Raw genomic sequence first — 22103 nt, 5'->3', positions numbered from 1 at the left:
GCAATGGACTGCACACCTGAAAGTTATGGGTTCAAAATGTGGCCACAGCATTTGCCCTTGAGCGAGGCATTGGATCTGCAATCTTTCACATCTTTTGGATGGTGGCGTTAAAGGGTCAGTCCCAGAAGTAAATAATCATCTCTTATTGATATAGGCCTACATCTACAAAATTACCAAACCTACCTACACCCTTGAATAGCTAAACACCAGGCAGCAAGTATTAATGAAGCCTCAGAATAGGGTCTGCATTGTTATGCTAAGAATTAACTTTATAACAGGCAGTAGCTGAAACAGCTGACTTTGAACTTCAAAGAATTTGAATGACATAAATTTGTTGGATTTTCATGCCTCATGATTGTCTGTTTACATTATTGTAACAATCGAAAATCAAAACAGTGAAAAATATGGAATAAGGTGTGAGTTTTCGATCTGAATTCCAATAATAATAGGCCTCAACGGAATGTAAACATAAAAACAAGCTGATGTAATTCAGTAAAAGTGCACTGAACCATTTCTTTGTTATCTATGAATGGTATTGTTGTTGTTTCTTTCTGAGAATAAATGATAGCAAATATTTCCCTTTCATTTTGCTGGAAAGCCTTTATTATTTTGTAATTAAAAGTTTAATTACGTCCACCTTCTCAGAATTGCGATTGGTTGTTATCTTTATCATTTACTATATTAATATCATCACTCATATTTCATTGTGAATGTGAAGACATCTGATGGACTCCAACGCTACCCCCCCCCCTGCCCCACACTTTCTTCAACGATTAAGCAACTGAGATAATTTTTCATAAAACATTTTTGATGGTTAGTTTCAGCTTGCATTGAAGTCGTCTAGTCCTACACGAAGGGTGATTAAAACATCCTCTCGTACACTGTGTACAAGACTACAAGTAAAGTATATTCTAATTCCTTCTGACAAGGTCGAACTATGGTATGGCGGCAGCATGGCTAGCATTTTATTACCTGCTTGAAAGAACAAGTTCATAAGGACATATTAATAGCCACACAGGCTTCAGTTCTATGATACACTGAATGCACTAATTGATTACTGTACCATTTGGCAGGGGGCACCTACTTGTACTTCTAATTAAAGGTTAAAAGTCATTGTACATGTACGCTTGTCCCTTCTGCCTTGTCCATTGATGGAGTTGATTGGGTGTTGACAAATAAGTTGGTTAAAATATTTCATTTCATTTTGAAGGTTGGACGGCTTAATCTTAATACCATAACTTTAAAAAGAACTTTTAAAATTTGTTCTCTTGCCTACATGTATTCTGCAAGGGGAGTGTATATAGGGTTATTTTGTATTTGATGATTATTCAATTTCTTTTGATACAAAATTTATACATAATTTAAGAATATATTTGAGAAAAACAATCCATCAATTTCAGTTCATTATAATCACGTATACGTGCCAGAATCTAAATATTGATTCTGTATGGTCGACCAGATACTAGCAAATTTATTATCAGTTTTCATTTATCTTGAGCAAACATAGGTCAAAATTTTAAGGATGTCTGTCCATAGTCTGTCCATTTTTTAAAACTCTGTTAACTGCTGTGTTTGTTTTAGTCAGACCATTACAGACATCATTAATCACTTTATGTACTTTGTATAGCTTGTGCTAAAAGTTGTTTGTTCTTGAGGCAATATGAGAGTTACCTACACTAAAGTAAATAAATGTAATGTAATGAGTTTGAGAGCTGAATAATCATGAATAGGTCAGAACCAAAATTTGTAATCACAATTGCATTGATCCTTTTTTTAATAATAATAATACTAATCCATTTTTTATGTAGCGCATAATACATCGGAACAACTCAGCACTTTACAAATATGTATTATTACCCCGTTCATCGGATCCTGATATACCAGCATACAGTGTATGCACTTTCTCCACACTCTGGGGAGCATTCCAACAAGAGTTCCATAACTTGATTGCTAGGCATACTACATAGGCTTTCACATCCTACCGGGTACCCATTATAACACCTGGGTGGAGAGTGGCAAAGTGTGGATTGATGCCTTGCCAAAGGATGCTAGGCAATTGGTTTGATTCAAGCACTGAGTGGGTGGGCTTGAAATGAAGGAGAATTAACTCTAATGAAGGAAAAAAAAAGTCACTTGAGCATTCACCTTATATGTAGCTTATGAAATTAGATTGATTATTTCACCTTGGGCCATTTATTAACTATGCCAATGTACATGTATAATGTATGTAATTCAACTGACTTCCTGAAAATTGATAATTACTGCTGGTTTAATAACTTTTGATGTTCACAAAATATACATATTTCAAAGTTAATCAGGCTTAGAGCTGGTTAATGAAGAGTGAGATATATATAGCTTTTTCAGAGAGAGAGAGAGATAAAAGCATTTGAATTGTTATTTTGTAAACAGTGTTATGGTCACCGCATTTACAATGAAAGCATTAGATATGTTGGTGCTGTTTCTTTCAATTTCGTTTCACAGTTTCCCAATAATTATTTTTTTTTACTAAGTGTATGAATGACTACATTCAATTTGTTTCCATCCATGAAGGTTAATTAAGAGGAATAGTATATTGATGAGATTTTAAACAGGAGTTTTAAATGGAGAATATATATCATGTACATAGAGAAGGGAGAGTTTTGGTAGAAATACTCCTCAGTGATTTTCTCAAAAGCATAATATCTGGAGAAAAAAAAATTAATTCAAGTTTTAACTGCCAGCCTGAGAATATTGTTGAGCTCATATATAAAGAGTGAATTGATGGAGAAATGAAAATAAAGGGTTTGAAGTTTACATCACAATTAAGTTAGGCAGGGTTACTCCATCAGTTTATGAATAACCTGAAATCAGAAGTGTCAAGCAAAACAAACAGGCACATAACTTGTTTCAAATAATGGTCTGAATGAAAAATTGAAAATAATGGGCTTGAATAGAAGAAATGTTAGTTCTGGATAATTAGGCCTACATTATGGGCAAATCTTTCTCTAAAGCTGTGTGAGAATCTAGCTCTACATCCATGAAGTTCTGTTGTATCTTCACTTTTCATCATGGTTTATTTAAAACTGGTATGTTTTCACTAAAACAACAGAATTTACAATTTTATCCTTTACTACCTCGAACGAAAAATATTTATTTTTCATCATTCAAGAAAAAAAATATATTCCTGAGCCTGGCACATTCATGTTATTGATTGACTTGAGGTTAGATGTACATTTTTCTAATCAAAATATTTGTTTTTCTCAGAAAAAAACCTGACCACAGTCAAATAATGTTTGGATGTAATATTTTTATTTTTTCATTAATTTCATCATGGTAATCTAATTTCCTTTCTGGTTCATTGTTGAAAATATAGGTATAAGTAAAATGTATGCTGATCCGGGAGGGCTACTAGTAGATCTATGTGTAATTTATGAGTAATTGTCCCTTTGATCTTTGGCAAGTTTTGGCTTTAAGAAGAGACACTAATTCAAACATGCCTTTGACATCATGCTTACTGCTTTAGCCAACATGATAATTAACCTCTTCATGAATGATACCGTTTTATATCAATGAAACTTCCTGACTAAAGATTGCACCGATTAATGTATTCACCATCTTATATGTTAGTTTTGTAACCAAATGACTGTACTTTTGCTAATTCTGCCTTATCTGCTATGATATGTATGAGTTTTTATTTTATATATATAGGCATATAACGATATTGCATTTTCTCACAAGTGTGGGTGGCATATACATGATAAAAATCTTTATATTAAACTTTGCGTAAATATGTTTACACTATTTATATACAATTTCATTGCTACATATTCCTTTGTTTAATAATACAACCCCAAATTATCCCTCAGTCACTGTTAAACATCTTCCTAGCATTGATCACATGGGTTGACAATTGCAAAGTTCATATAAACCAGAGGTAAACCACACAAGGACACCATACTGTCTGGTTGTTGCTGTTTTCCCTTTCCATATAAATTAAAATAATGAACAATTAAGGCCAAGGCTAGTGGAATACCGGTCTCTCCTGAATTGTAAATGCCATGATTCATTATCAAATCATCAATACAATGAATTATGGTGTCATATTTAGTCCAATTTAATATGGAACTTTCAGAGGATGTGAATTTCATCACTGAAACATATTTTTAGGATTTTCTTCATAGACATGTTTTTGTACAGTGTTCATTTGGTGGTTCCCCTTTCCCGAAATTGCATTTGATTTCCCTTTTAAAATGTTTTTTACTTGCAAAATTACACATAAATATCTCCTTGTCCTGTCACCAATTAATAAACTGAATGAATAAATGAACGAATGAGAGAATGAGTGTATGTGTATTAGTGACTGAGCGGGTGAGTGAGGGAGAAATAATTCTCTAATGCACCACACTTGATCACAGATATCAAAAGAATACACTAGGAGGTTTCAGACCGCCTCGAAGTTCGCCAGTTCCAGGTATTCTCTGATCGGGGTAAATTTCCCGATCAGAAAATACCAGGTATTTTGGTAATGTGAAAGCAAACTACGCGTAATCTCCCCGAAAGAAAATACCCGCTAAATAGTAGGTACTTGGCGAAATTACGAGAACTTTCATGGGGATTTCTCCAAGGTCGCAGGTATTTTGGCAATGTGAAAGCAAATTACAGGAACTTTTATCCCAGCGTGTCGTTGGGCGCGGCGGCGTGGGTGGCTGCTGGGCTCGTGATTTTGAATCTCCCGCCTTGCCTGCTTATCAGACCACACTGCGCATGCTCGTAACTTCGGGAACTTATCCCGAAGGATGTGTTTCGGGGCGGTCTGAATGCAGGAATAATTAATGGGTATTTTTTAGCCTTAAAAAGTTCTCGTAATTTAACGGGGATTCTTGTGATCGAGGCAGTTTGAAACCGCCTACTTTGATATATCCATCAGTTTAAAGAGTGTTTTTTCCCCATTGTATATCATCCCCGAGCTTGATCATTCTATTACAAACCTATGGTAAACTTTAAGAATTGATTTGGATTGGTTTGATTTTAATAAGAGGTGAACAGAAATGGATATGGTCTTTGTGGTCTAGCCTCCCTGTGCCCACCTGCTGAGCCACAATACCAATCATTGTGACAAGTCTGATTAGGATTTTAAATCATTTCATCAGATTCAAACACAATGTTCAAAGTCAATAGAACAGAGAAAACCATCAGAAATGAGCTGCAAAGCCAAACAAATGAATGTGAATGTATATTCATGAAAGCTATTTTTCAACTCTCATTTTAGAGTTGTGTATTTATAAGATATAAATGTAGCAACACTTATATAGCATTGTTATCCACCTGTTATAAGGTGGTCCATTTTCAGAATACGATAAGTTCATAAAATTTTGCTCACTCCATATAACCTCACTCCATAACCTTCATCAATAGTTTTCTTATTCACGAATCAGTTTATTCTTGATTTAGATTAGGAAAGACATACAAATGAGATCCTTTTGTACTTCCTACCACCATTTTTCTTTGTGAAATGAGAAATCACTTTAAGCAAATAATTGTGGCAAAGCAATAGGGGTCATTTTCTGATGTCCATTGTTAATAGACATGTCTGGGATGAGAAGATAAATGTCTCCATCCAAGGCAACAAAGGGTCTGTTCTAATATGACATGGTGTTAGGTGGAAGTGCTTGTGAACTTAAATTTGGTCATAAAAGACATTGATAAAAGTACATATCATACAGAGATCAAAGATGAAAAGTGTATGTGTCATATACTTACTGAGAAGTAGGGGGTGCAAGATACCAAATAAAGCTTTTCATCACGTGTCGTATGATTCCTTCTTTTGTTTAAATGCAGATCTCAAACCTACTTTTGGTGAATTTGCAAATGGTATTTGGATGAGGGATTTTTTGTTGAGTGTTTAAGAATGCTCATCACACTCCACACCATACGATTGCTTACAATTCTGTCTCTTTCAGAAGATGACATGACCTACTTTTAATATATCTCTAATCTATTCCCAGAAAGATTGTCCTGTTCGATATCATGGATTCCTATTGCTCCCATATTTTTTTCTCTAGATTGTGGTTTTCCTATTACTTGTACTCCTAAAAATTAAAAAATTTGCACCCCTCCACTTACACCTTCCCCTGGTAGAAATCCAAAGTCTGTTCCTGTAGATAATATACCTACATTATTGTACTTGAGGTTTATTGAATTAAGTTTTCATTGGGTATTAAACATACTTTCTCCTTTTACAAAATGATTGTAATCACATATCAGAAAAATGTGAAATAAAGATTTGTTTTAACATCCTGGTTTCAGGAGCTTATTCAGGTTAATTAATGGTCTTCAGTTAATCAAGGTCAAGTAAGTATATTAATTAATATAATAAGAGTATGATAAGCCACTCGGGGAGGTTATCTCACTAACTGCAAAAGAGGGAAGTATTTGTCTGTCGGGTCTCTCTGATCTTGAGCTCATTGATGGTGTCATTATGCTTTCAGCTGCATGACTAATTAATAACATGTATATAGAATCTGATTTCTTGAAAGTAATTATTGTTCTAATTTTGATCATGCACATAAAACTATCATATTGATATCACTCACTATGAAGATAAGAAGTTTATTTTGGCAAGAGAAGGAGGTGATTAAGTGAAATGATATTCAGTTGTGGCAATACATGTGGTGTCTTCTTGAAAAGCTAGATGTAGAATGCATCTATTGGAAGGAGGTGGATATTATATGCATGGCAGGAATGACAGCGCCCTCTTTGATGTTGGAGAAAGCATTGAAATTACACTTCCTCTATTGGGAACACATGAGTATTACAGACCCCCATTCACTCACGTGTTATATCATAGCTCATCAAAAAATCATTAAAAATCAATCCCTCGATAGATTTTGCTTTAATTCACTGACATTAGTCACAATCAACAGTACATTAAGACTTGATATGTTAATCAGGTACTTGCCCAGCTCAATCAAAAGTTAAATGGCCTGAAATAAGACTAACCATAATTTCGGCCAGTTCATTGCCAGAAAAACCAGAACTGCATTGTGGGTAATAATAATTAAAATGAAATACAAAAATGCAGTCTAGCCTCCCCAAACGCCTTAATTATGAAAGAGTATGAACATAGCATTATCTCTATCGTTTTTCTTTTGATATACAAACATTTGATCTATTTTTAATGAATTATTTTAATCAACAAAGTCATGTGATCTTTACTTACGCCTGTCCGGCATGCATTGCGCGCAGATGAATTACTCTCGTGTGCCCTGTTGGCCAACTCTCCTTCTTTTTTCCTAATCAAATTAAAACTTTGTTCTTTCTTTTTAAAATTTCATTTGTTATTTCATTCATTAATTTGAATGTATTCATTGTTATTACCATTGATTGTTTTGTTGGGGGATGCTTTTTTGCCATTTCCACTCACACAACCCTTCTTTATTTTATTTTTTTTAAAGTCTTTGTCTGTGTTGAGAGTTCCAATCTCTCTTTTCCCTCTCCCTCTTTACCACTCATTGCCACTGTCAATGTTCCAGAATAGAATCGAAAGCCAGGCGATTTCATTCATGAATTAATTGGGTAAATAGCCCGGAGAATGTTGCATTCAAGCAAGTAACAGTATCTCCTCTGTGTCTCATTTGAATTGATGGAACTTGAAAAGCCCAGCTCCCTTTTCTCCCCCCTCTCCTGCCTTTTTTTTGTTCCATGGGAGAGTTTATTTCTAGTCTATTATTAGGGTTAATCGAGGGTTTGGATCATGCAGGGAATGTGGGGGAATGTCGTGAATGTAGCTTGGGAACCAAAGAATTTACATGCTCTTGGGCTCAATCTTCTCAATGCTTTTGATACTTTCAGACCATTTCATAAATGAATGAAGAATATAATACTGGTTATAAAGTATCACCGTATTAAATTTGAAGTATGTTTGGAGGTATTACTTTTCAGACTACTTTCATTTTGCCCAAACCTTATATTAGGCTATGTGCTCTATAGATATTGCAAGCAAATTTTATGGTTCCTTATGTCTTTAGGGGTATGACATTTCAGACTGCAGTATTTCATATTTTAAACCTTTGAGTATTATTTTTTTTCTGTAGATTATTAAAATAAATGTGTTGGTTTGAAAAGAAAACCCACAAATTTAAGATAAAAGCTGCTACCTTTATCACTGAATGTTCTTTTAATTTCTTTGCATCACATTGTAGGTCTATTTGTCTGTGTTAAAGATGACAAAAGCAAATAAAAAGGATTACGATATGTGTCCGGATGTTGGGTGGAATTAAAACCCGCCAACACGCATGTAACTTCCTTCCTGTCACATGATCAGTCAAAAGGCTACTGTTTTCTTTGACATCCACCTATACCTTACATTAACATGTCACGTAAGAAATCTGTGCCAGAGCATCATGTAATACATGCATAAATGCAAAAAATTTTATTTACTATAGAGACTTTTTTTTAATTGACAGACGTTTCTCTCTTATATGATAACGAACAGATTTAAATTTGTAAATACAGCTTGTGATGTATTTTGAGAAAAAAATCTTTCCATCAATCAATCAATCAATCTAAAAAAGTACATATACCTTTATTTATCAGTGTTATTTTGATGCACCCAATATTGCGCATTCAGATATTCTGTTTTGAAAACTTGTTTACATTACAACCATGCTTGTCAAATTTCTTTCTTTCTAGATTCAAGTAAATGTTATAAATCTATTTTTTGGCAAAAAGGTATGTAATAAAAACAAATCATTCAAAATTTTATGGAAGATTACCATTTCATTGTTGAAAGATGTGAAGCTTAATTCAAAGTAAACAGAAAATCAGTGATCCATGTTCAATGTTGTGTCTGAATCAGTTATTCTCTTTCAAATGAACACAATTTCTTCTGACAACATTTACATCATCAATCATTTATGTTGTATGTTCTCCATTGTAGACTTGGAAATACTCTAAAAATCAAGTTAACAAAATACCCTTTTGAGTGTAATGTAGATCTGTCATTAATCCTCCTTAAATACATTATGAATTTTCTTGAAGGGGGGGGGGTAATAGTCAGGGAGGTTATGAAAAGAGGAGGGGATGGGGAGATGTAATGAGTTATGATTTTGCACAATAGGCTCGAGACCTTGACAAAGGACCATAAATCATGTTGAAATACCCAGGTTCCATGGAGGCATTTATAGATCATCCCTGCGAATTAAAATCTTGCCCTATTTGTGTGTGTGTGTGGGTGTGGGGGGGGGGTGAAAATGCTCAAAAGCATGAGGAAATAGGGCATGCCTATGACCTAGGGGGAGTATGCAAAAGAATGCGACTTCTGACCCATAATGTTGAAACTTTTAATAAGAGGATAGGAAAAAAGAATTTGGATTGCAGGCTAGGCCTAAGCTGAGGAGAAGACAAATCATGGGAGAAAAATTGAAAACTATTGGGGAAATGTGTCTAGAGAGAGAGGGAAGAAGAGAGAGAAAGTGGAGGGGAGAGGAGGAAGGAGAAACGTTGAAAGGGAGGAGAAATTGAATGTTTGACAGAGAAGTCAAAATGTAATAGATGAAGAAGGTTGAGAGAGCGTAAAAGATAGAACAGACCAGAAGTCGCAGAAGGAGGAACACATCCTGTAGATGAACCACCCGAATGCTATGCATTCCACCTCCAATATTGACGCTGAACTTGGACCAGAAAGAAAGCGTGACTGTGACGGAGAAAAAAGGCGGAAGACATTGTGTAACAGCTGATAAAACCGATCATTGGATCACTCAGTGAGGAGGAGGAATAATGTTTATTTGTGTCAAGTTTGTGGACTGGTTTCCTGGTAGCTGATAGGATGTCCAGAGTGACTATGACACATCCTCTGTGGTGTGGGCCATCTTCCTGTGCTGATGTCGTTGTCTTCGCCTTTCTCTGTAGTCTTGTCAGGGTATTGTCATACAATCCACCAACATTAGATGTTGACTCTACCAATCTCTGTGTGATTGTTGCTCATTTTGTGGTCGGGTTCATGGATTTCATGTCAACACGGGGAAGTTATATGTGACATAGGATTATTTCAGAGCTTTTGGAGTTTAAGATTTCTTATAACCAGTGACTGGATTGGTGGATCCTGGCCAAATATCCTTCCGTTTTCCACGCTTTGTCAAATTTCTTGGTTGGATATAGAGCATGGGTGTTGTGATGGAAGGGTGTTATTGTTAATTGTTGCTGTTTTCAGTTGTGTAGCCTAGTCAGAAACATCTTGATACAGGAGGCAGTTCTTTGGAATACCAAACACAGTACCTATATATCATGAGACATGATTCTGTTGCTCCCTATACACCTTTTAAGACAAAGAAGGGAAAAGCTACATTATTTGCATTCCGCGCTGCCATTTTGGTTTGGAACAAGGAAATATTCTTGGAGATCCAATGGATTTTTCTCACAATTTAATCTGACTTTCATCTGAAACATTCATTTATATGATGAACTATTATTCCATAAGTGGCAATACTGCAATACGAAATGATACTCGTTCTTCCTTGTTGCTTGGTCAGTTTATTGATGAAACTATCATTTCGGAACTAAACTGAATAAGTTGAAAATTGCTGATTTTCATCACTCTATGAGCAGATCATTATCTTACTAGCGTCGGCTAATACTTGGTTAATACTAACATATTTTGGAATTTGAGAATTTGAATTTTGTATGAATGGAAAATAATTGATATGGAGGATAAACAAACAACCAGTGTATGTGCTTCTACAGTACCAATGACAACAGCAGTGAGCTTGCCTGAATCTGTTGCTATGCCAGTTATTTGTGGTTTCTACTTTCATGAGGAGGCAAAAGAGGTAATGAAGTTCTTCATGAGTAAAGTTTAAGTAGACTTTTATGATTATGGTTATTTTTTGTTCAAAGGCTTTCATCATACATGTAAACCAAGAAATAAAAGGATTCTCACATTTGCAAAACCTAAATCAGGATCTAAAAATGTTAAAATATCCATTATTTTCTATTATTCTTCAAGAAAGCATATTTAAATGGAAAAGGATTTTTTAAGTGATCAATGTCCTTCTTTAATGTGAGAAGGGTGTAAGCCTATATGCATTGTTTAATCACCCAATACACACATTGAAAATACTAAGATATGAAAATTAAGTAATTCCATTGATACGAAGGCCAACTTAGGCCATGTTTATGCTAAGAAAAGGTGCGTTTGACCAGAATCAGGCTTTCTGGGGAAGTATAAACAGAACCACGATCGTAAACGTGTTTAAATGACGTCATTTGGTACATGCTTCCGGTGAGATGAAAATCCGCGGGCAAATACAGTCGTATTGCTCCATGTTATCTCTACGTAATAACAACAATCGGAAAAAAAACTTTCAAAAAAGGCGCGCCCAATTTGACCTCGCTTTACGATGCGAAGCCAGCTGGAGATCATGATTTGCTCTGAAAAGTTAAGCATAAACAGCACTCCCAGAACCACATTTACGATCGGCGTTTTGAATCGACGTTTGAAATCGCTGATTCTGTCCTCGCAATGGAAGCATAAACACACCCTTAGTTCATATGAACTTGGACCATGTGGCTGAACGCACCCCTGCAACGCCTAAAATATCCAACATTTTATTACTGATACTAAATTGCTCTTTATCTTAAAGTGTATTTACAGTTTCAAAGAGGGATTTCTGTTATTTTTATACATATTTATATAATGATATGTATAAAGCACTAGTGTATACTTGGTTCATTTAAGTGATCAAAATATGGTTTCTGCTTTGGACCTTTGAGCTGTTAGTATTTACCCTTACTCATCGCTAAAGTTATGCGCAGACATTCTTGAAATGGTTTCAGAGAAATCAAAGTTTAGGTGATCAGACTTTGTCTGTTGCAGCCGTCAATGAAATTGTAATCAACCGGAAATGTGATAATGTTATCAGTTTAGTTCAAGTATGATATTCTTGTTGTAAAAATTTGATATTAGCATGGTTAATTGACATTTTTTTTCTATTTTACAACTGACCCAATATAAAGTGGGTCTGAGTAAATGATGTTTAAGAAGATCACAGCTAGTAACTGCACAGCTATTCCTTTAATATGTAGATTCTAGAAAAGTATTAATGACATTTTATAATGTATTTGAAGTACCGGCAGTGACTAATGTCAAACATTAGTATTTACATCTCTAATGAAATGTTATAGCATGAACATGCAATATCAAAGAAAAATTTTTTTTTTTCAATTCTTAATACAAAATTGCACTTACACATGTATGTAAACCAAATAACCCAAAATATATTTATCATGATTGCTGCATTTTTCTTCTTAAAAGATAAGGAATACAGACCTGACAAGTGTAATGCTAATTAAAAGATAACAAACCTTTGTATCCTTGTTTCTTGACACAAGGTTTGTTTAATGAAGGTGCTATCTTACGGGGAATTAAGGAGGTGCCAGTGTTAAGTGCAAAGGAACTTAAGTTAATTCCGTGTTTAGACAGTATGATAATGTCCTGACTTTAAACTCTACATAGATGTTTATGTGTATCAGGCAAAGTCAGTCTTTGCGTGTATGCTCCAAATCAACACCAAACACGAATGTAACAAATGTCACAAATGCTACTACTCTCTTCTCATTTGTTTTTTCTTAGCATGAATACATGCATTAGATTATCTCATTTCCTGACTAGCAAAATGGTGTTAGGTTGCTTGTGTGCAGTGATATGAATTAGCACACTTCAGTTTGATTGGACTCTTTCATCCTCCTTGCTTACCTCTTGACTTTGTGTTTTCAAAAGCGTCTGTATTTGATGGGGGTACTCCAGGCTGAGAGTGAAATTCACCAAGCCAAATACTGAAAATCTCATCAAAATCTGATAACAAATAATGAAGTTATTTAAATGTTAAAGCTTAGGAATATGATTGTGTAAAAACTGTAATATGCATGCCCATCATGAATATGCTAATAGGTGGGCTGTTGATGTCATGATAATGTCAGCCTTGTAATATGATAAGTTGCAGCAATAATTATATTCTATATTAAATCTGTAGTCAATCCAGTTTCTTCTTGTCATTATTATTTATAGAGGACAATAGTTATGGATATTAATGCTGTGAGCCATTGCTCTTGCCCACTTGAAATATCAGCAAACAGATTTTACAGTATCAGGATGTGTGATAAGAAAGACAAAATGCATTATGACATCAGAGGTCGTCCTAATTTGGGTAGATGTTGCCATGCATGGGATACTATCATTCCCATAGGGGCTGGAAGGTTGAGTGTGACTTTTTTGTCTCACGAAACCACAAGATTGAACAGTAAGGACCCGTTCTCATCTACTTTCTTTGAACTGGTTTCTTTTAAACCAGTTTAGAAGAGCACTTGGCTAGCATTTTCATTACAATCTCCCGTCCGTCCCGAATTGCATGCAGTTTCCAGGTCCACTTCACATAAAATTTTCTAGTTGATATGGGTATGCTATCAGTGGAGTCACCGAAAGAAACACACTACACTTTTCCAGACGAAGGTCACTTCCCGAAGATGGGGTTGTGTCCTTGCCTACGCTTAAACCTGTTTGTGGCAAAGCGTTATTGAAAACCACATCGTGAGGTGGATTTTCAAACTGGGTTGGAAGACCATTTCATAGTGTGTGCACGTTGTGTGTAGAATGCCTCTGCTGTGTTTTCATATTTCGCCCGAAACATTTGCTTACACTGAAAGCATACCCAGAGCAACAAGACCACTTAACAAGAAGAAGTTCTAGAAACCAGTTTAAGGAGATAGTGATCAGAAATGAACTTCAGAGCTGGTTTCCTTAAACTTTAAGCTTGTTTTTAATAGAGAAATCAGTTCAAGAAAGTAGTTCAGAACTGGGTCTTGGTCTAACACCAAGTTGTTGTTTATGAACCAATTTGTTCTTTTATTTTTACAGCTTGTATCACCAACATGAGTGGCAAATGGGACCTTGCCGCTCAAATTTGTAAAAGTCAAATCAATTTTGAATGAGGCCTACAGCAAACAGCCACCCCTGTTCATAGTTTTATTCATTTCTTTCATCCCATATATTAAGGGCCCATCCACTTGAAAAAAATAATACAATTTTTCAGATTCTTCTGGGAATTGTTGTGTAAATTGAGGCCTGCTTCCTCCCTCATTCAGTCTTTATTTTTGATGCCAGTTTGTTGATCGCCATGAGATACGTCTCAGTGACAACACCAATGAACTTAAGACACTTCCTGGTTGTATTATTAACCACGGTGACGGGTGAGAGAAAGTTTCTTCAACGTCTTTAGAAGCTGCCTGTTTGCGTCACAGGAAGATTGGCGTAGAGATGCTGGGCCGATAGCCGTTGTGCAGCGCAATGTTTCGGACATTGAGGATACAGGGTCTAATGTGCTGACGGCATAGCAGAGGTGATTCAGCTATCGTGTGTAATGCTTGCCTGAGGTCACTCAGGTCATCAAGTTTCTTATGACGGCGATTAGACGTACTTAATTATTGAAGTTTAGTTTAGATATGTGAAAGTAATAAAAGATGATGGTAAAAAGTGAAAAATATCAAAGTGATGGCATGAACTCTATATCATGTTAGTCTGCTATGCAGACCCTGAATGGCTGGTATGGTGGGATCTCAGCAAAGCAAACCAGCCTGGAAGGGCAAGCGATGCAAGCCATTTGCAGCCATAGTAGACCTAGTCTGCTGTGCAGACTCATTGAATCAGCTGTGGTACATACACTGCAGATGTAGGTCTACATTTGTAGACTAATATCATGTATACATGGTGATTGTGATGATACACAAGATTAAGAAAGCATCATAAATATGCTTTATACAGGTGGATAGACAGAGAGAGAGAGATAGGTGAATAGATGGATGGATAGATGGAGGGATGGATGGATGGATGGACTTGTCCTATGGTGTAGCTATAGGTGTATTTGTTGACATGGATACTAGTATTTAAATTGGTTTTTTGGATCCGAACCAAACAAGAGTTTGTGAGGAGCTGGTGATTCACATGTAACTTGTCACTCAAATTGTCAAAATTAATTTATCCGTCAAGTCGATAAGAAGGTGGATGGATCGGTTCAGAAAGGCAGTCAGGAAACTGTACCTTTTCTATATAAAAAAAACTTTTCGTTGAACTTTTGAGCCCCGGATGATGCATCAAGAAGCGCCAGCATGCCGGGGACACTTGCATTTTTGTTTGTGGAAACATTTGTTGCAGAAAATCTCTTACCCGCACCTTGAAAAAAAGAGAGATTTTGTGTTTCATGTTTTTCCCATAACAGTTGTCAGGTATTCCAAGGCCATTAACATATAGTTACATCATCATGAACAGGTCTTTGCCTTGGCTGTTGGGAGCTTTTGGTTCATGAATGTCAAAGGGTTGGTTTAGCAGATGCGCGCTACTGTCTCGTTTGTACCAGGGAATTATTGATTTGTACCCATTTACATTCACTCCTGAATATTGTGGGAGAATAGAGGCTGGAGAATCAGCAACATTAAATAAATTCCTTCAGAAAAGGCATCTTTTTCTTGATGCAATTTAATTGCCTCATTCATTACTTTTTTAACCCTAGAAGAACAGTTTTTAATTACATTTAGTGCAAACCATGGTTGTATTCTAGTAATTTTTTTATTTTCGGTCATGAAAATAAGCGTCTTTCAAAATGCACACATGATATGAGAAAGGTGCCTTCTAATAGTTACTTAAACATATCTTAGATCCAAGTTGACTTCTACTTCATGAGTCAAACTGTGTGTAACACTTAAAAAGATGATAGTGGTGTAGCGTGGTGATTGTTAGTGTTACAAGACAAGATCCAAGACAAATCAATAGTCTGTCACACAGTGATTATAGTTCATTAGCATTTATTCTAATGATGATAAAAATACTAATCAAGGATGAAGATATATACACAGTAGGAAAATAGCTGGTTATAAATTATAGCTGTTATATTAGGTACTCCCCAACAAAGGCCATATGGTAGCCCCTAAAAAGGGATGGCGAGGGAGACCAAGCAAGCAGTGTCCTCTGGCAAGAGACAGAGAAGGGAAGTCCTTCTTTTATTATTTTGGGGATACAACTCTTAGTTTTGCCTATTAGGGGGGAGGAGTTAAACAATGTATCAACTAATCAGGAAAGAAGGGTGGAGCATAACCAAAAAATTGCTTGAACGCTGGCTTGCAGGCCCATTTTTGGTTTAGGGTTATGATTTGTATTTTTTATGTTAGCAAGTGAACACAACCTTGGATGATGTATAGTGGGTGAAGAAACTCGAGAAAGTATGGAATAGATTATGAAGGCTCTGGATAGAAGGACAACAGACTTTCACAACATCTTGAGAGTTGACTCAAAAGAATTGTTTGCCAGAGCCAGAAAGGTACTTGTTAAACCTGTACATCCTTTTTGGCTTTAGATAAAATTGAGAGAAAATGGCGAGAGAGAGAGAGAACAACAGAGATCATTTCAAGATTAATACAATGAATATAGAATGATTAATTGTAGGAGCCTATTTGTTAATGCTATTATCATTTATGAAAGAAGGATAAAGATAGTGGATTTAAAGTAGAGTATATGTGTTATCCCCTACAAACCCTTTAAATCCCTGTTCATGAATTAATCCTCATTCATTGTTTTTTATTGTATGTATACATGTAGGTTTATTGTGTTTAAAAGGGCTTCATGGAAGATCAAATTTGGTTGAATGATCTAACCTGGTTCAAATATGAATAAATACAGAAGATGAAATGAATTTGGTAAATAATAAGAAAAGTGAGATTACAAGTAGTCCACCCAATCGACAGAAGTTGACAACAAAGTGTGAATTGATAAATAAAGCAAGAACATGGGATTGTACTTGTATCATCATAATCTTTGAAAAGGAAAGAAAGGGAGAGGGGGAAAGAAAGAAAGAACCGTGATGATGTCAATAAGAATCCCAGGAATGACCTAGGGAAAAGGGTCTAAATCTCTCTCATTTGGTTTGCATTAGAGCTTTTTACGGAACTCCTGATAACAATCAGATATTGCCTAAACGAGTCAGAATGAAGGATTTGTCGTTAAGTGAAGATGGGATGTACTTCGTTTCAAGGGTCTATGTTTACGTACTATTCCGCACACACGTTGCGTAATGTACGACTGTCCGTGTGTTATTGTGCTTCAGCTCTTCAGGACAGTTCATTTGCAGTGTGTGCGTTATGCCTCTGGACACTGATCCTGCACCCCGCCCTGACTTATAAATACGAAGCTCCTGTCTTGCGGTTGGCAGAAGATTTGCTTGTTGACATCTCTCCATTTGCAGGACAAACAGGAGAGATTTGGAAGAGAATCAAGGAGTGTTGGTAGCAGGTGTCTCAGAATATCTGTAGGTGGTTGGAGCATTTCCAAAACACCTCTGTCATTTTGGGAAAGTGAAGTTTGGTTTTGGAAGAAAGTGATTTTCTCAGATTTTCTCCTGCGGAGCAGGACTTCATCTTACTGTCATTATGGTCCATCACGGAACTCGTTTGGTTTACTATATTCGGGATATTTATGCACATGTGGTAAGTCAATGAATGCATCTACCCATCTTGGCTGAAGATATAAAGACTTGATGGTTTTGTTCCTGTTGTTGGTAGCTGGATAGTCTGTTTGATTTGAGGTCCCAAAACAACACAATTTACTCTTCCCTTAATGTATTTAAGTGCATAATTTGGACGTTAAGGATAATGCACAGCTTTTTATTTCAGCAAAGAATATGTAGAAAACTCTTTTATTGGATGTTTTATGATTGTATCCAATTCATAGCCAAGATCTGGTCATAAAGATAGTGACTATGTCCCTTATTTTATCGAAGGATATTATTAAGAACACACTTTATATGTTATAACTATATGGAAAAGAAAGAAAATGGAAGGAAAATGTGTGAAATATAATTTCATTTTGTCAGAATCTATCACAAAATTAGATAATTCTTATCAAGATGATCAATAATGGTGCTTGCTGCCTTGCTTACTTTGCTCACTTGTGATTTTTTTTTCTCATAACTTTGCTCCATATGTATTTGGCCCCCCTCAAAGGGCTACCACAAGTTTAACTGATCGAACAGGTGTGTATTTAACTTGTCATGTTTTATCCTGCGGAAATGTATGCCCTGTATTCAGTTTTATTTATTTCCATAGACCATTTTAGAGTGGTGTAAATAATTCCATGCATATATCTTTGTATCTTCAGATGAAAGCATGATGACAATAATATTATTGATGTAGTTGAATTCATTTATCATCCTGTTGGTACACCGACAATGACAACAATTATCAACCTAGCAAAAAATAGAAACAATCAGCACATTTCGGAAAAATATCCAAATCACATCATTGGTTGATTGTGTAAAAGCTAACTTTTCCAAGAAATGTCAACAAAACCTTTGCTTCTGTTCAAATGTTTTGACATCTCTCTCTCTTCAAGCTGTGCTCCTTGCTATTTATATCCACTCAATACTTCTTTGCGGTTAACATGTTCTTTTCAAGTTGCTAAGGACTTCCACAAGCACTGTTCTGCTTGTTTATTTGTATCCTACCAATGATTTCTTGCTTTGGTCTTGTCCAGCCGAGTTGGATAATTTGTTTTTCTGATTTAGTTGAGAAGAGAAAGACCAAATTGTTGAACCTGTGGGTGTGTGAGTGGTTTGTAATGAAACTGGGTAATTCTACAGGAAGCCTGAGTGGCTGTTGTAATATTGATTCTATGGGGCGTTGCAAGAAACTTGTGATCAATTGCAAGTCTATTTTCGTTCTCGAAATCAAGCATATGCCGTGCAATTGATTGCTAATCTGCTCCATGAAACAAGGAGTGTTATCTGATTTGCTGAAGTTAAAAGTGATCAATCAACTGTAAAATTGTAACAGAATATTTGCAATTGATTGGAAATATTTTATTGCAACACCCCCTAAGTCACCTAAACAAATCAAAACATTTAAGTTTCCATACATTTATTTGATATATTCACAAATTTCCATGTCACCAAGAGATTTAAGTCACTTAGTTACTTGTCAAAATATTTACCTCTTGAATTTTGAAGAAAATACAAAACAGTGATCTGGCAACTATTATGGTAAAACAGATGAAAATATATGTCATGTCTTTCAACTAATGAATGTCCATTTTGATTTCCAAATTTCCAACGATTCATATGGTCATTGTTAGATAAGCACAACCGATAAGCACAACCGGCCTTCTCTTCTAATTGATTGACTTCTCTTATTTCTTTATCTGTGTAGACATACACACCTTATATTATTTGCCTTTGATGACTCTGGTGTTTCATTTGATTCTTAAAGTCAACAAAAATGACTGCTGCAAAAGCAATGGTCAAAGCATGCAGAGTTATTTCTTTTATTATGTTTGTTTTGAGGCAGAGTGGATTCTTAAACTAGTTACTAAAACCATGTAATAGGCCCATGCTTATTACATTATTAAAAGAGAGGTAACTTCTTAATAACAAATGCCAACTGAAAAACTAATTTGAAAATCAATTAACATTGGTGTACAACAATTTTGTGGAATCACTTTGACTGCTAGAACAAAGAACATTCCATAAACAAAAGCTCTATGAATATTCCATGACAAAAATCTTTTGAAAGCCTTTTATTTTTTATTTCTTCAAAGCCAGAAGGCCGTTAACCATTTAGAAATTTAACAAGTAGGCATCTTTCTGACTCTCAGATGGATACTATAGTACCTGTTTACTATAAGGATATATGAATGTGTCCTTGTGGGAATGTCAATTTCAGAGCAGTCGCAAATATTCATAGGAGATGGCGTGGACAAAACGTCTCTTACCAAACAACTGCATCATTTCTCATCCTATCAATCCCCCTTTATGTACTTCTTCCAAACCATTGGCCCATCCAAAGCTCCTTCTGTTCTCTTCTTTTTCTCATATTGCTTCCCATTTGCCCTGTCAGATGTGATAAAGCTGAAAAGCAATTTAATTTTCTCTGTCTACAAATTCATGAACAATTCCCCACTCTCGATGTTTCTTTTGTTTGGGTAGTCTGGGTGTAGGATTGACAGAATATAAAAAAAAAATAGATGAAATTTGTTGGTTTGTGGGTGAGAAATGAATTTGAATGATTCGGGAATGGGATAAGCTGCATGGATATATAAATTTCAATTACATGTATTAAATTGAATATTCTCCTAGTGCAAGAGAGAAATTAGAAGAGACAAACAAGAGAGAGAGAGAGAGAAGCAGACAGAGAAAATGGAATATAAAGCAGGGGGAGAGAAAGAGGGGTAGAGAAATGGGGAAAAAAATATCAAAGCTCAATAGATAAAGTAATCAAATATATTGAAGTACTATTTGTGTCTAACTCTAATACACTTTCTGGTCCGTGTTGATTTTAGCAAATTAATTTTTGTTTCAAATAGTATATTTACCTTGAATCTAAAAAGTGATCATAGGGTATTTCTGTCATGAATGTCTATGGAATGTTTCCTTAAAATCTAGTCAGAGCTGAATCCATGCAGCATTTGTTTGTAGAGTGCCTAAGAGACATCTGATAAAGAGTTGTTAAGTGCTTTATAAGCAAGTATCATTATCATTTTAATCATTTTTTTCTTTCAACCTTACAGCATGTACTTGCCAAAGCTCTGTACGACAACACTGCCGAAGCTCCGGACGAGCTAGCGTTCAGGAAGGGGGACATCGTGACCGTCTTGGAGCAGAATACCGGTGGCCTGGAAGGATGGTGGCTCTGCTCCCTCAATGGACGTCAGGGTATCGCCCCTGGCAACCGCCTCAAGCTCCTTGCAGGCATCTATGAAAGCCCTAATCATCCCATCACCAATGTGTCTCCTCATAAGGTATGTTGATGAATCAAACCATATGTGAACAGAACTTTGTTTGAAACCATGTAGTGGCAGATCCAGGCGGGGACGCAAGAGACACCACATCAATGACTTGAAACTCACCATTGAAAATACATATTAATATAGCTAAATCTAAGAAAAATTTGCAATATTTATTGCATTGCTATGTAATATCTCGGAGTTCACAAGACACTGGTAAATGTTTTGATATTAACCATCTAATTGTGATTAATTTTCCATTAATCATAACATTTGTACGATGTTTAATGTGGATTTCATATGAAGTGTTATCAGTAATACTTAATGAAATCCTTGGACAAATATCATTTTGATTTTCAGAGCTGGAATTTAAAGATTTTGAGTCCTTGCCATAGATTAAAACAGTCAAACCTCAGAGATTATTGTTGGATAATTTACTCACACAATTTGAATTTAATTTTTGATAGCTTCCCCCATATTACTCATGAACTAAATTAGCTTGATATCTCAATTCATTAAGGAGGAATAGGAGGGGTGTATGGTGTGGATTTACGATTATTGGTGAAATTAGAGAAGGATTTAGGAGTGTGACTCTGCGCTCAGCTGCAGGATTCTAGAATGAGATGTTAATCCCAGCTTTCGTCATCATATTTCATAATGACGTGGAAGAAGTGGGGAAATCTCCTGGTTTACGAATCATGCAATGTGGGATTTCATTTAAAGGAATGATAGTTTCCTACATTAGCAGGTGTGTGTGTGCGTAGGGCTTAGCTCTGTCAAGGCGCAAAAAAATACAGCACCTGGGGAGTGAAGACGTGACCTGTTTTACCTCTGTTGCCTGGCAACCTATAGGTGGTGATATATGGGCGGAGTCAGAACCTTGGTACTGTAATGAAATCATCTCTACACTTGCTACAATGGCCCTTGAGAATTTAGCGACCCAGCAAAATATTATCTTAGGTTGTTACTGGGGTGCGATTGATCTTTATACTGGAGTGTACATTCTTAAAATATATTACTCAAGAGGAATAGTTTAAGATTCAACTGGGTGAAACTATAGTCAGAAATGATTTCATTGTGGCCAGAAAATAGTCAAAATGACTAAAGTATTAAGTTTCACCTACCTATTGCTTTTTGTCTGCCAAGAGTCTTGTTCAGTGTATGTACTTCAGATAAAAGTGGAAATCACTATTTGAGGGAAAAGCATATATCTAGTTCAATCATTTTCCTTCAAAATTTGCATATTTGAAAGAATTCAATGAAAATCCATTATTTATTTGAGAAAACAACGGAATGAATAATACTAATGATA

General features: G+C 35.7%; 1 protein-coding gene across 3 annotated transcripts in view; it reads left to right on the top strand.

The window, feature by feature from the left end:
* LOC121407437 (enhancer of filamentation 1-like) overlaps positions 1-22103 on the top strand; it is a 46452-nt gene that overhangs the window by 2466 nt on the left and 21883 nt on the right. Inside the window, exons 1-2 of one of the 3 annotated variants that reach the window (XM_041598504.1) lie at positions 9829-10805; positions 20576-20806. In XM_041598504.1, coding sequence (XP_041454438.1) covers positions 10680-10805; positions 20576-20806 — 357 coding nt within the window. In that variant the 5' untranslated portion in view covers positions 9829-10679. Of the gene's footprint in view, positions 1-9828; positions 10806-16861; positions 17503-20575; positions 20807-22103 lie in introns of those variants that run through there. The other 2 variants (XM_041598505.1, XM_041598506.1) reach the window with 2 other exon arrangements.

Source organism: Lytechinus variegatus, chromosome 2 (assembly GCF_018143015.1).
Source record: "Lytechinus variegatus isolate NC3 chromosome 2, Lvar_3.0, whole genome shotgun sequence".
NCBI lineage: Eukaryota > Metazoa > Echinodermata > Echinoidea > Temnopleuroida > Toxopneustidae > Lytechinus > Lytechinus variegatus.
This window is presented reverse-complemented; position numbering and strand designations above follow the sequence as displayed.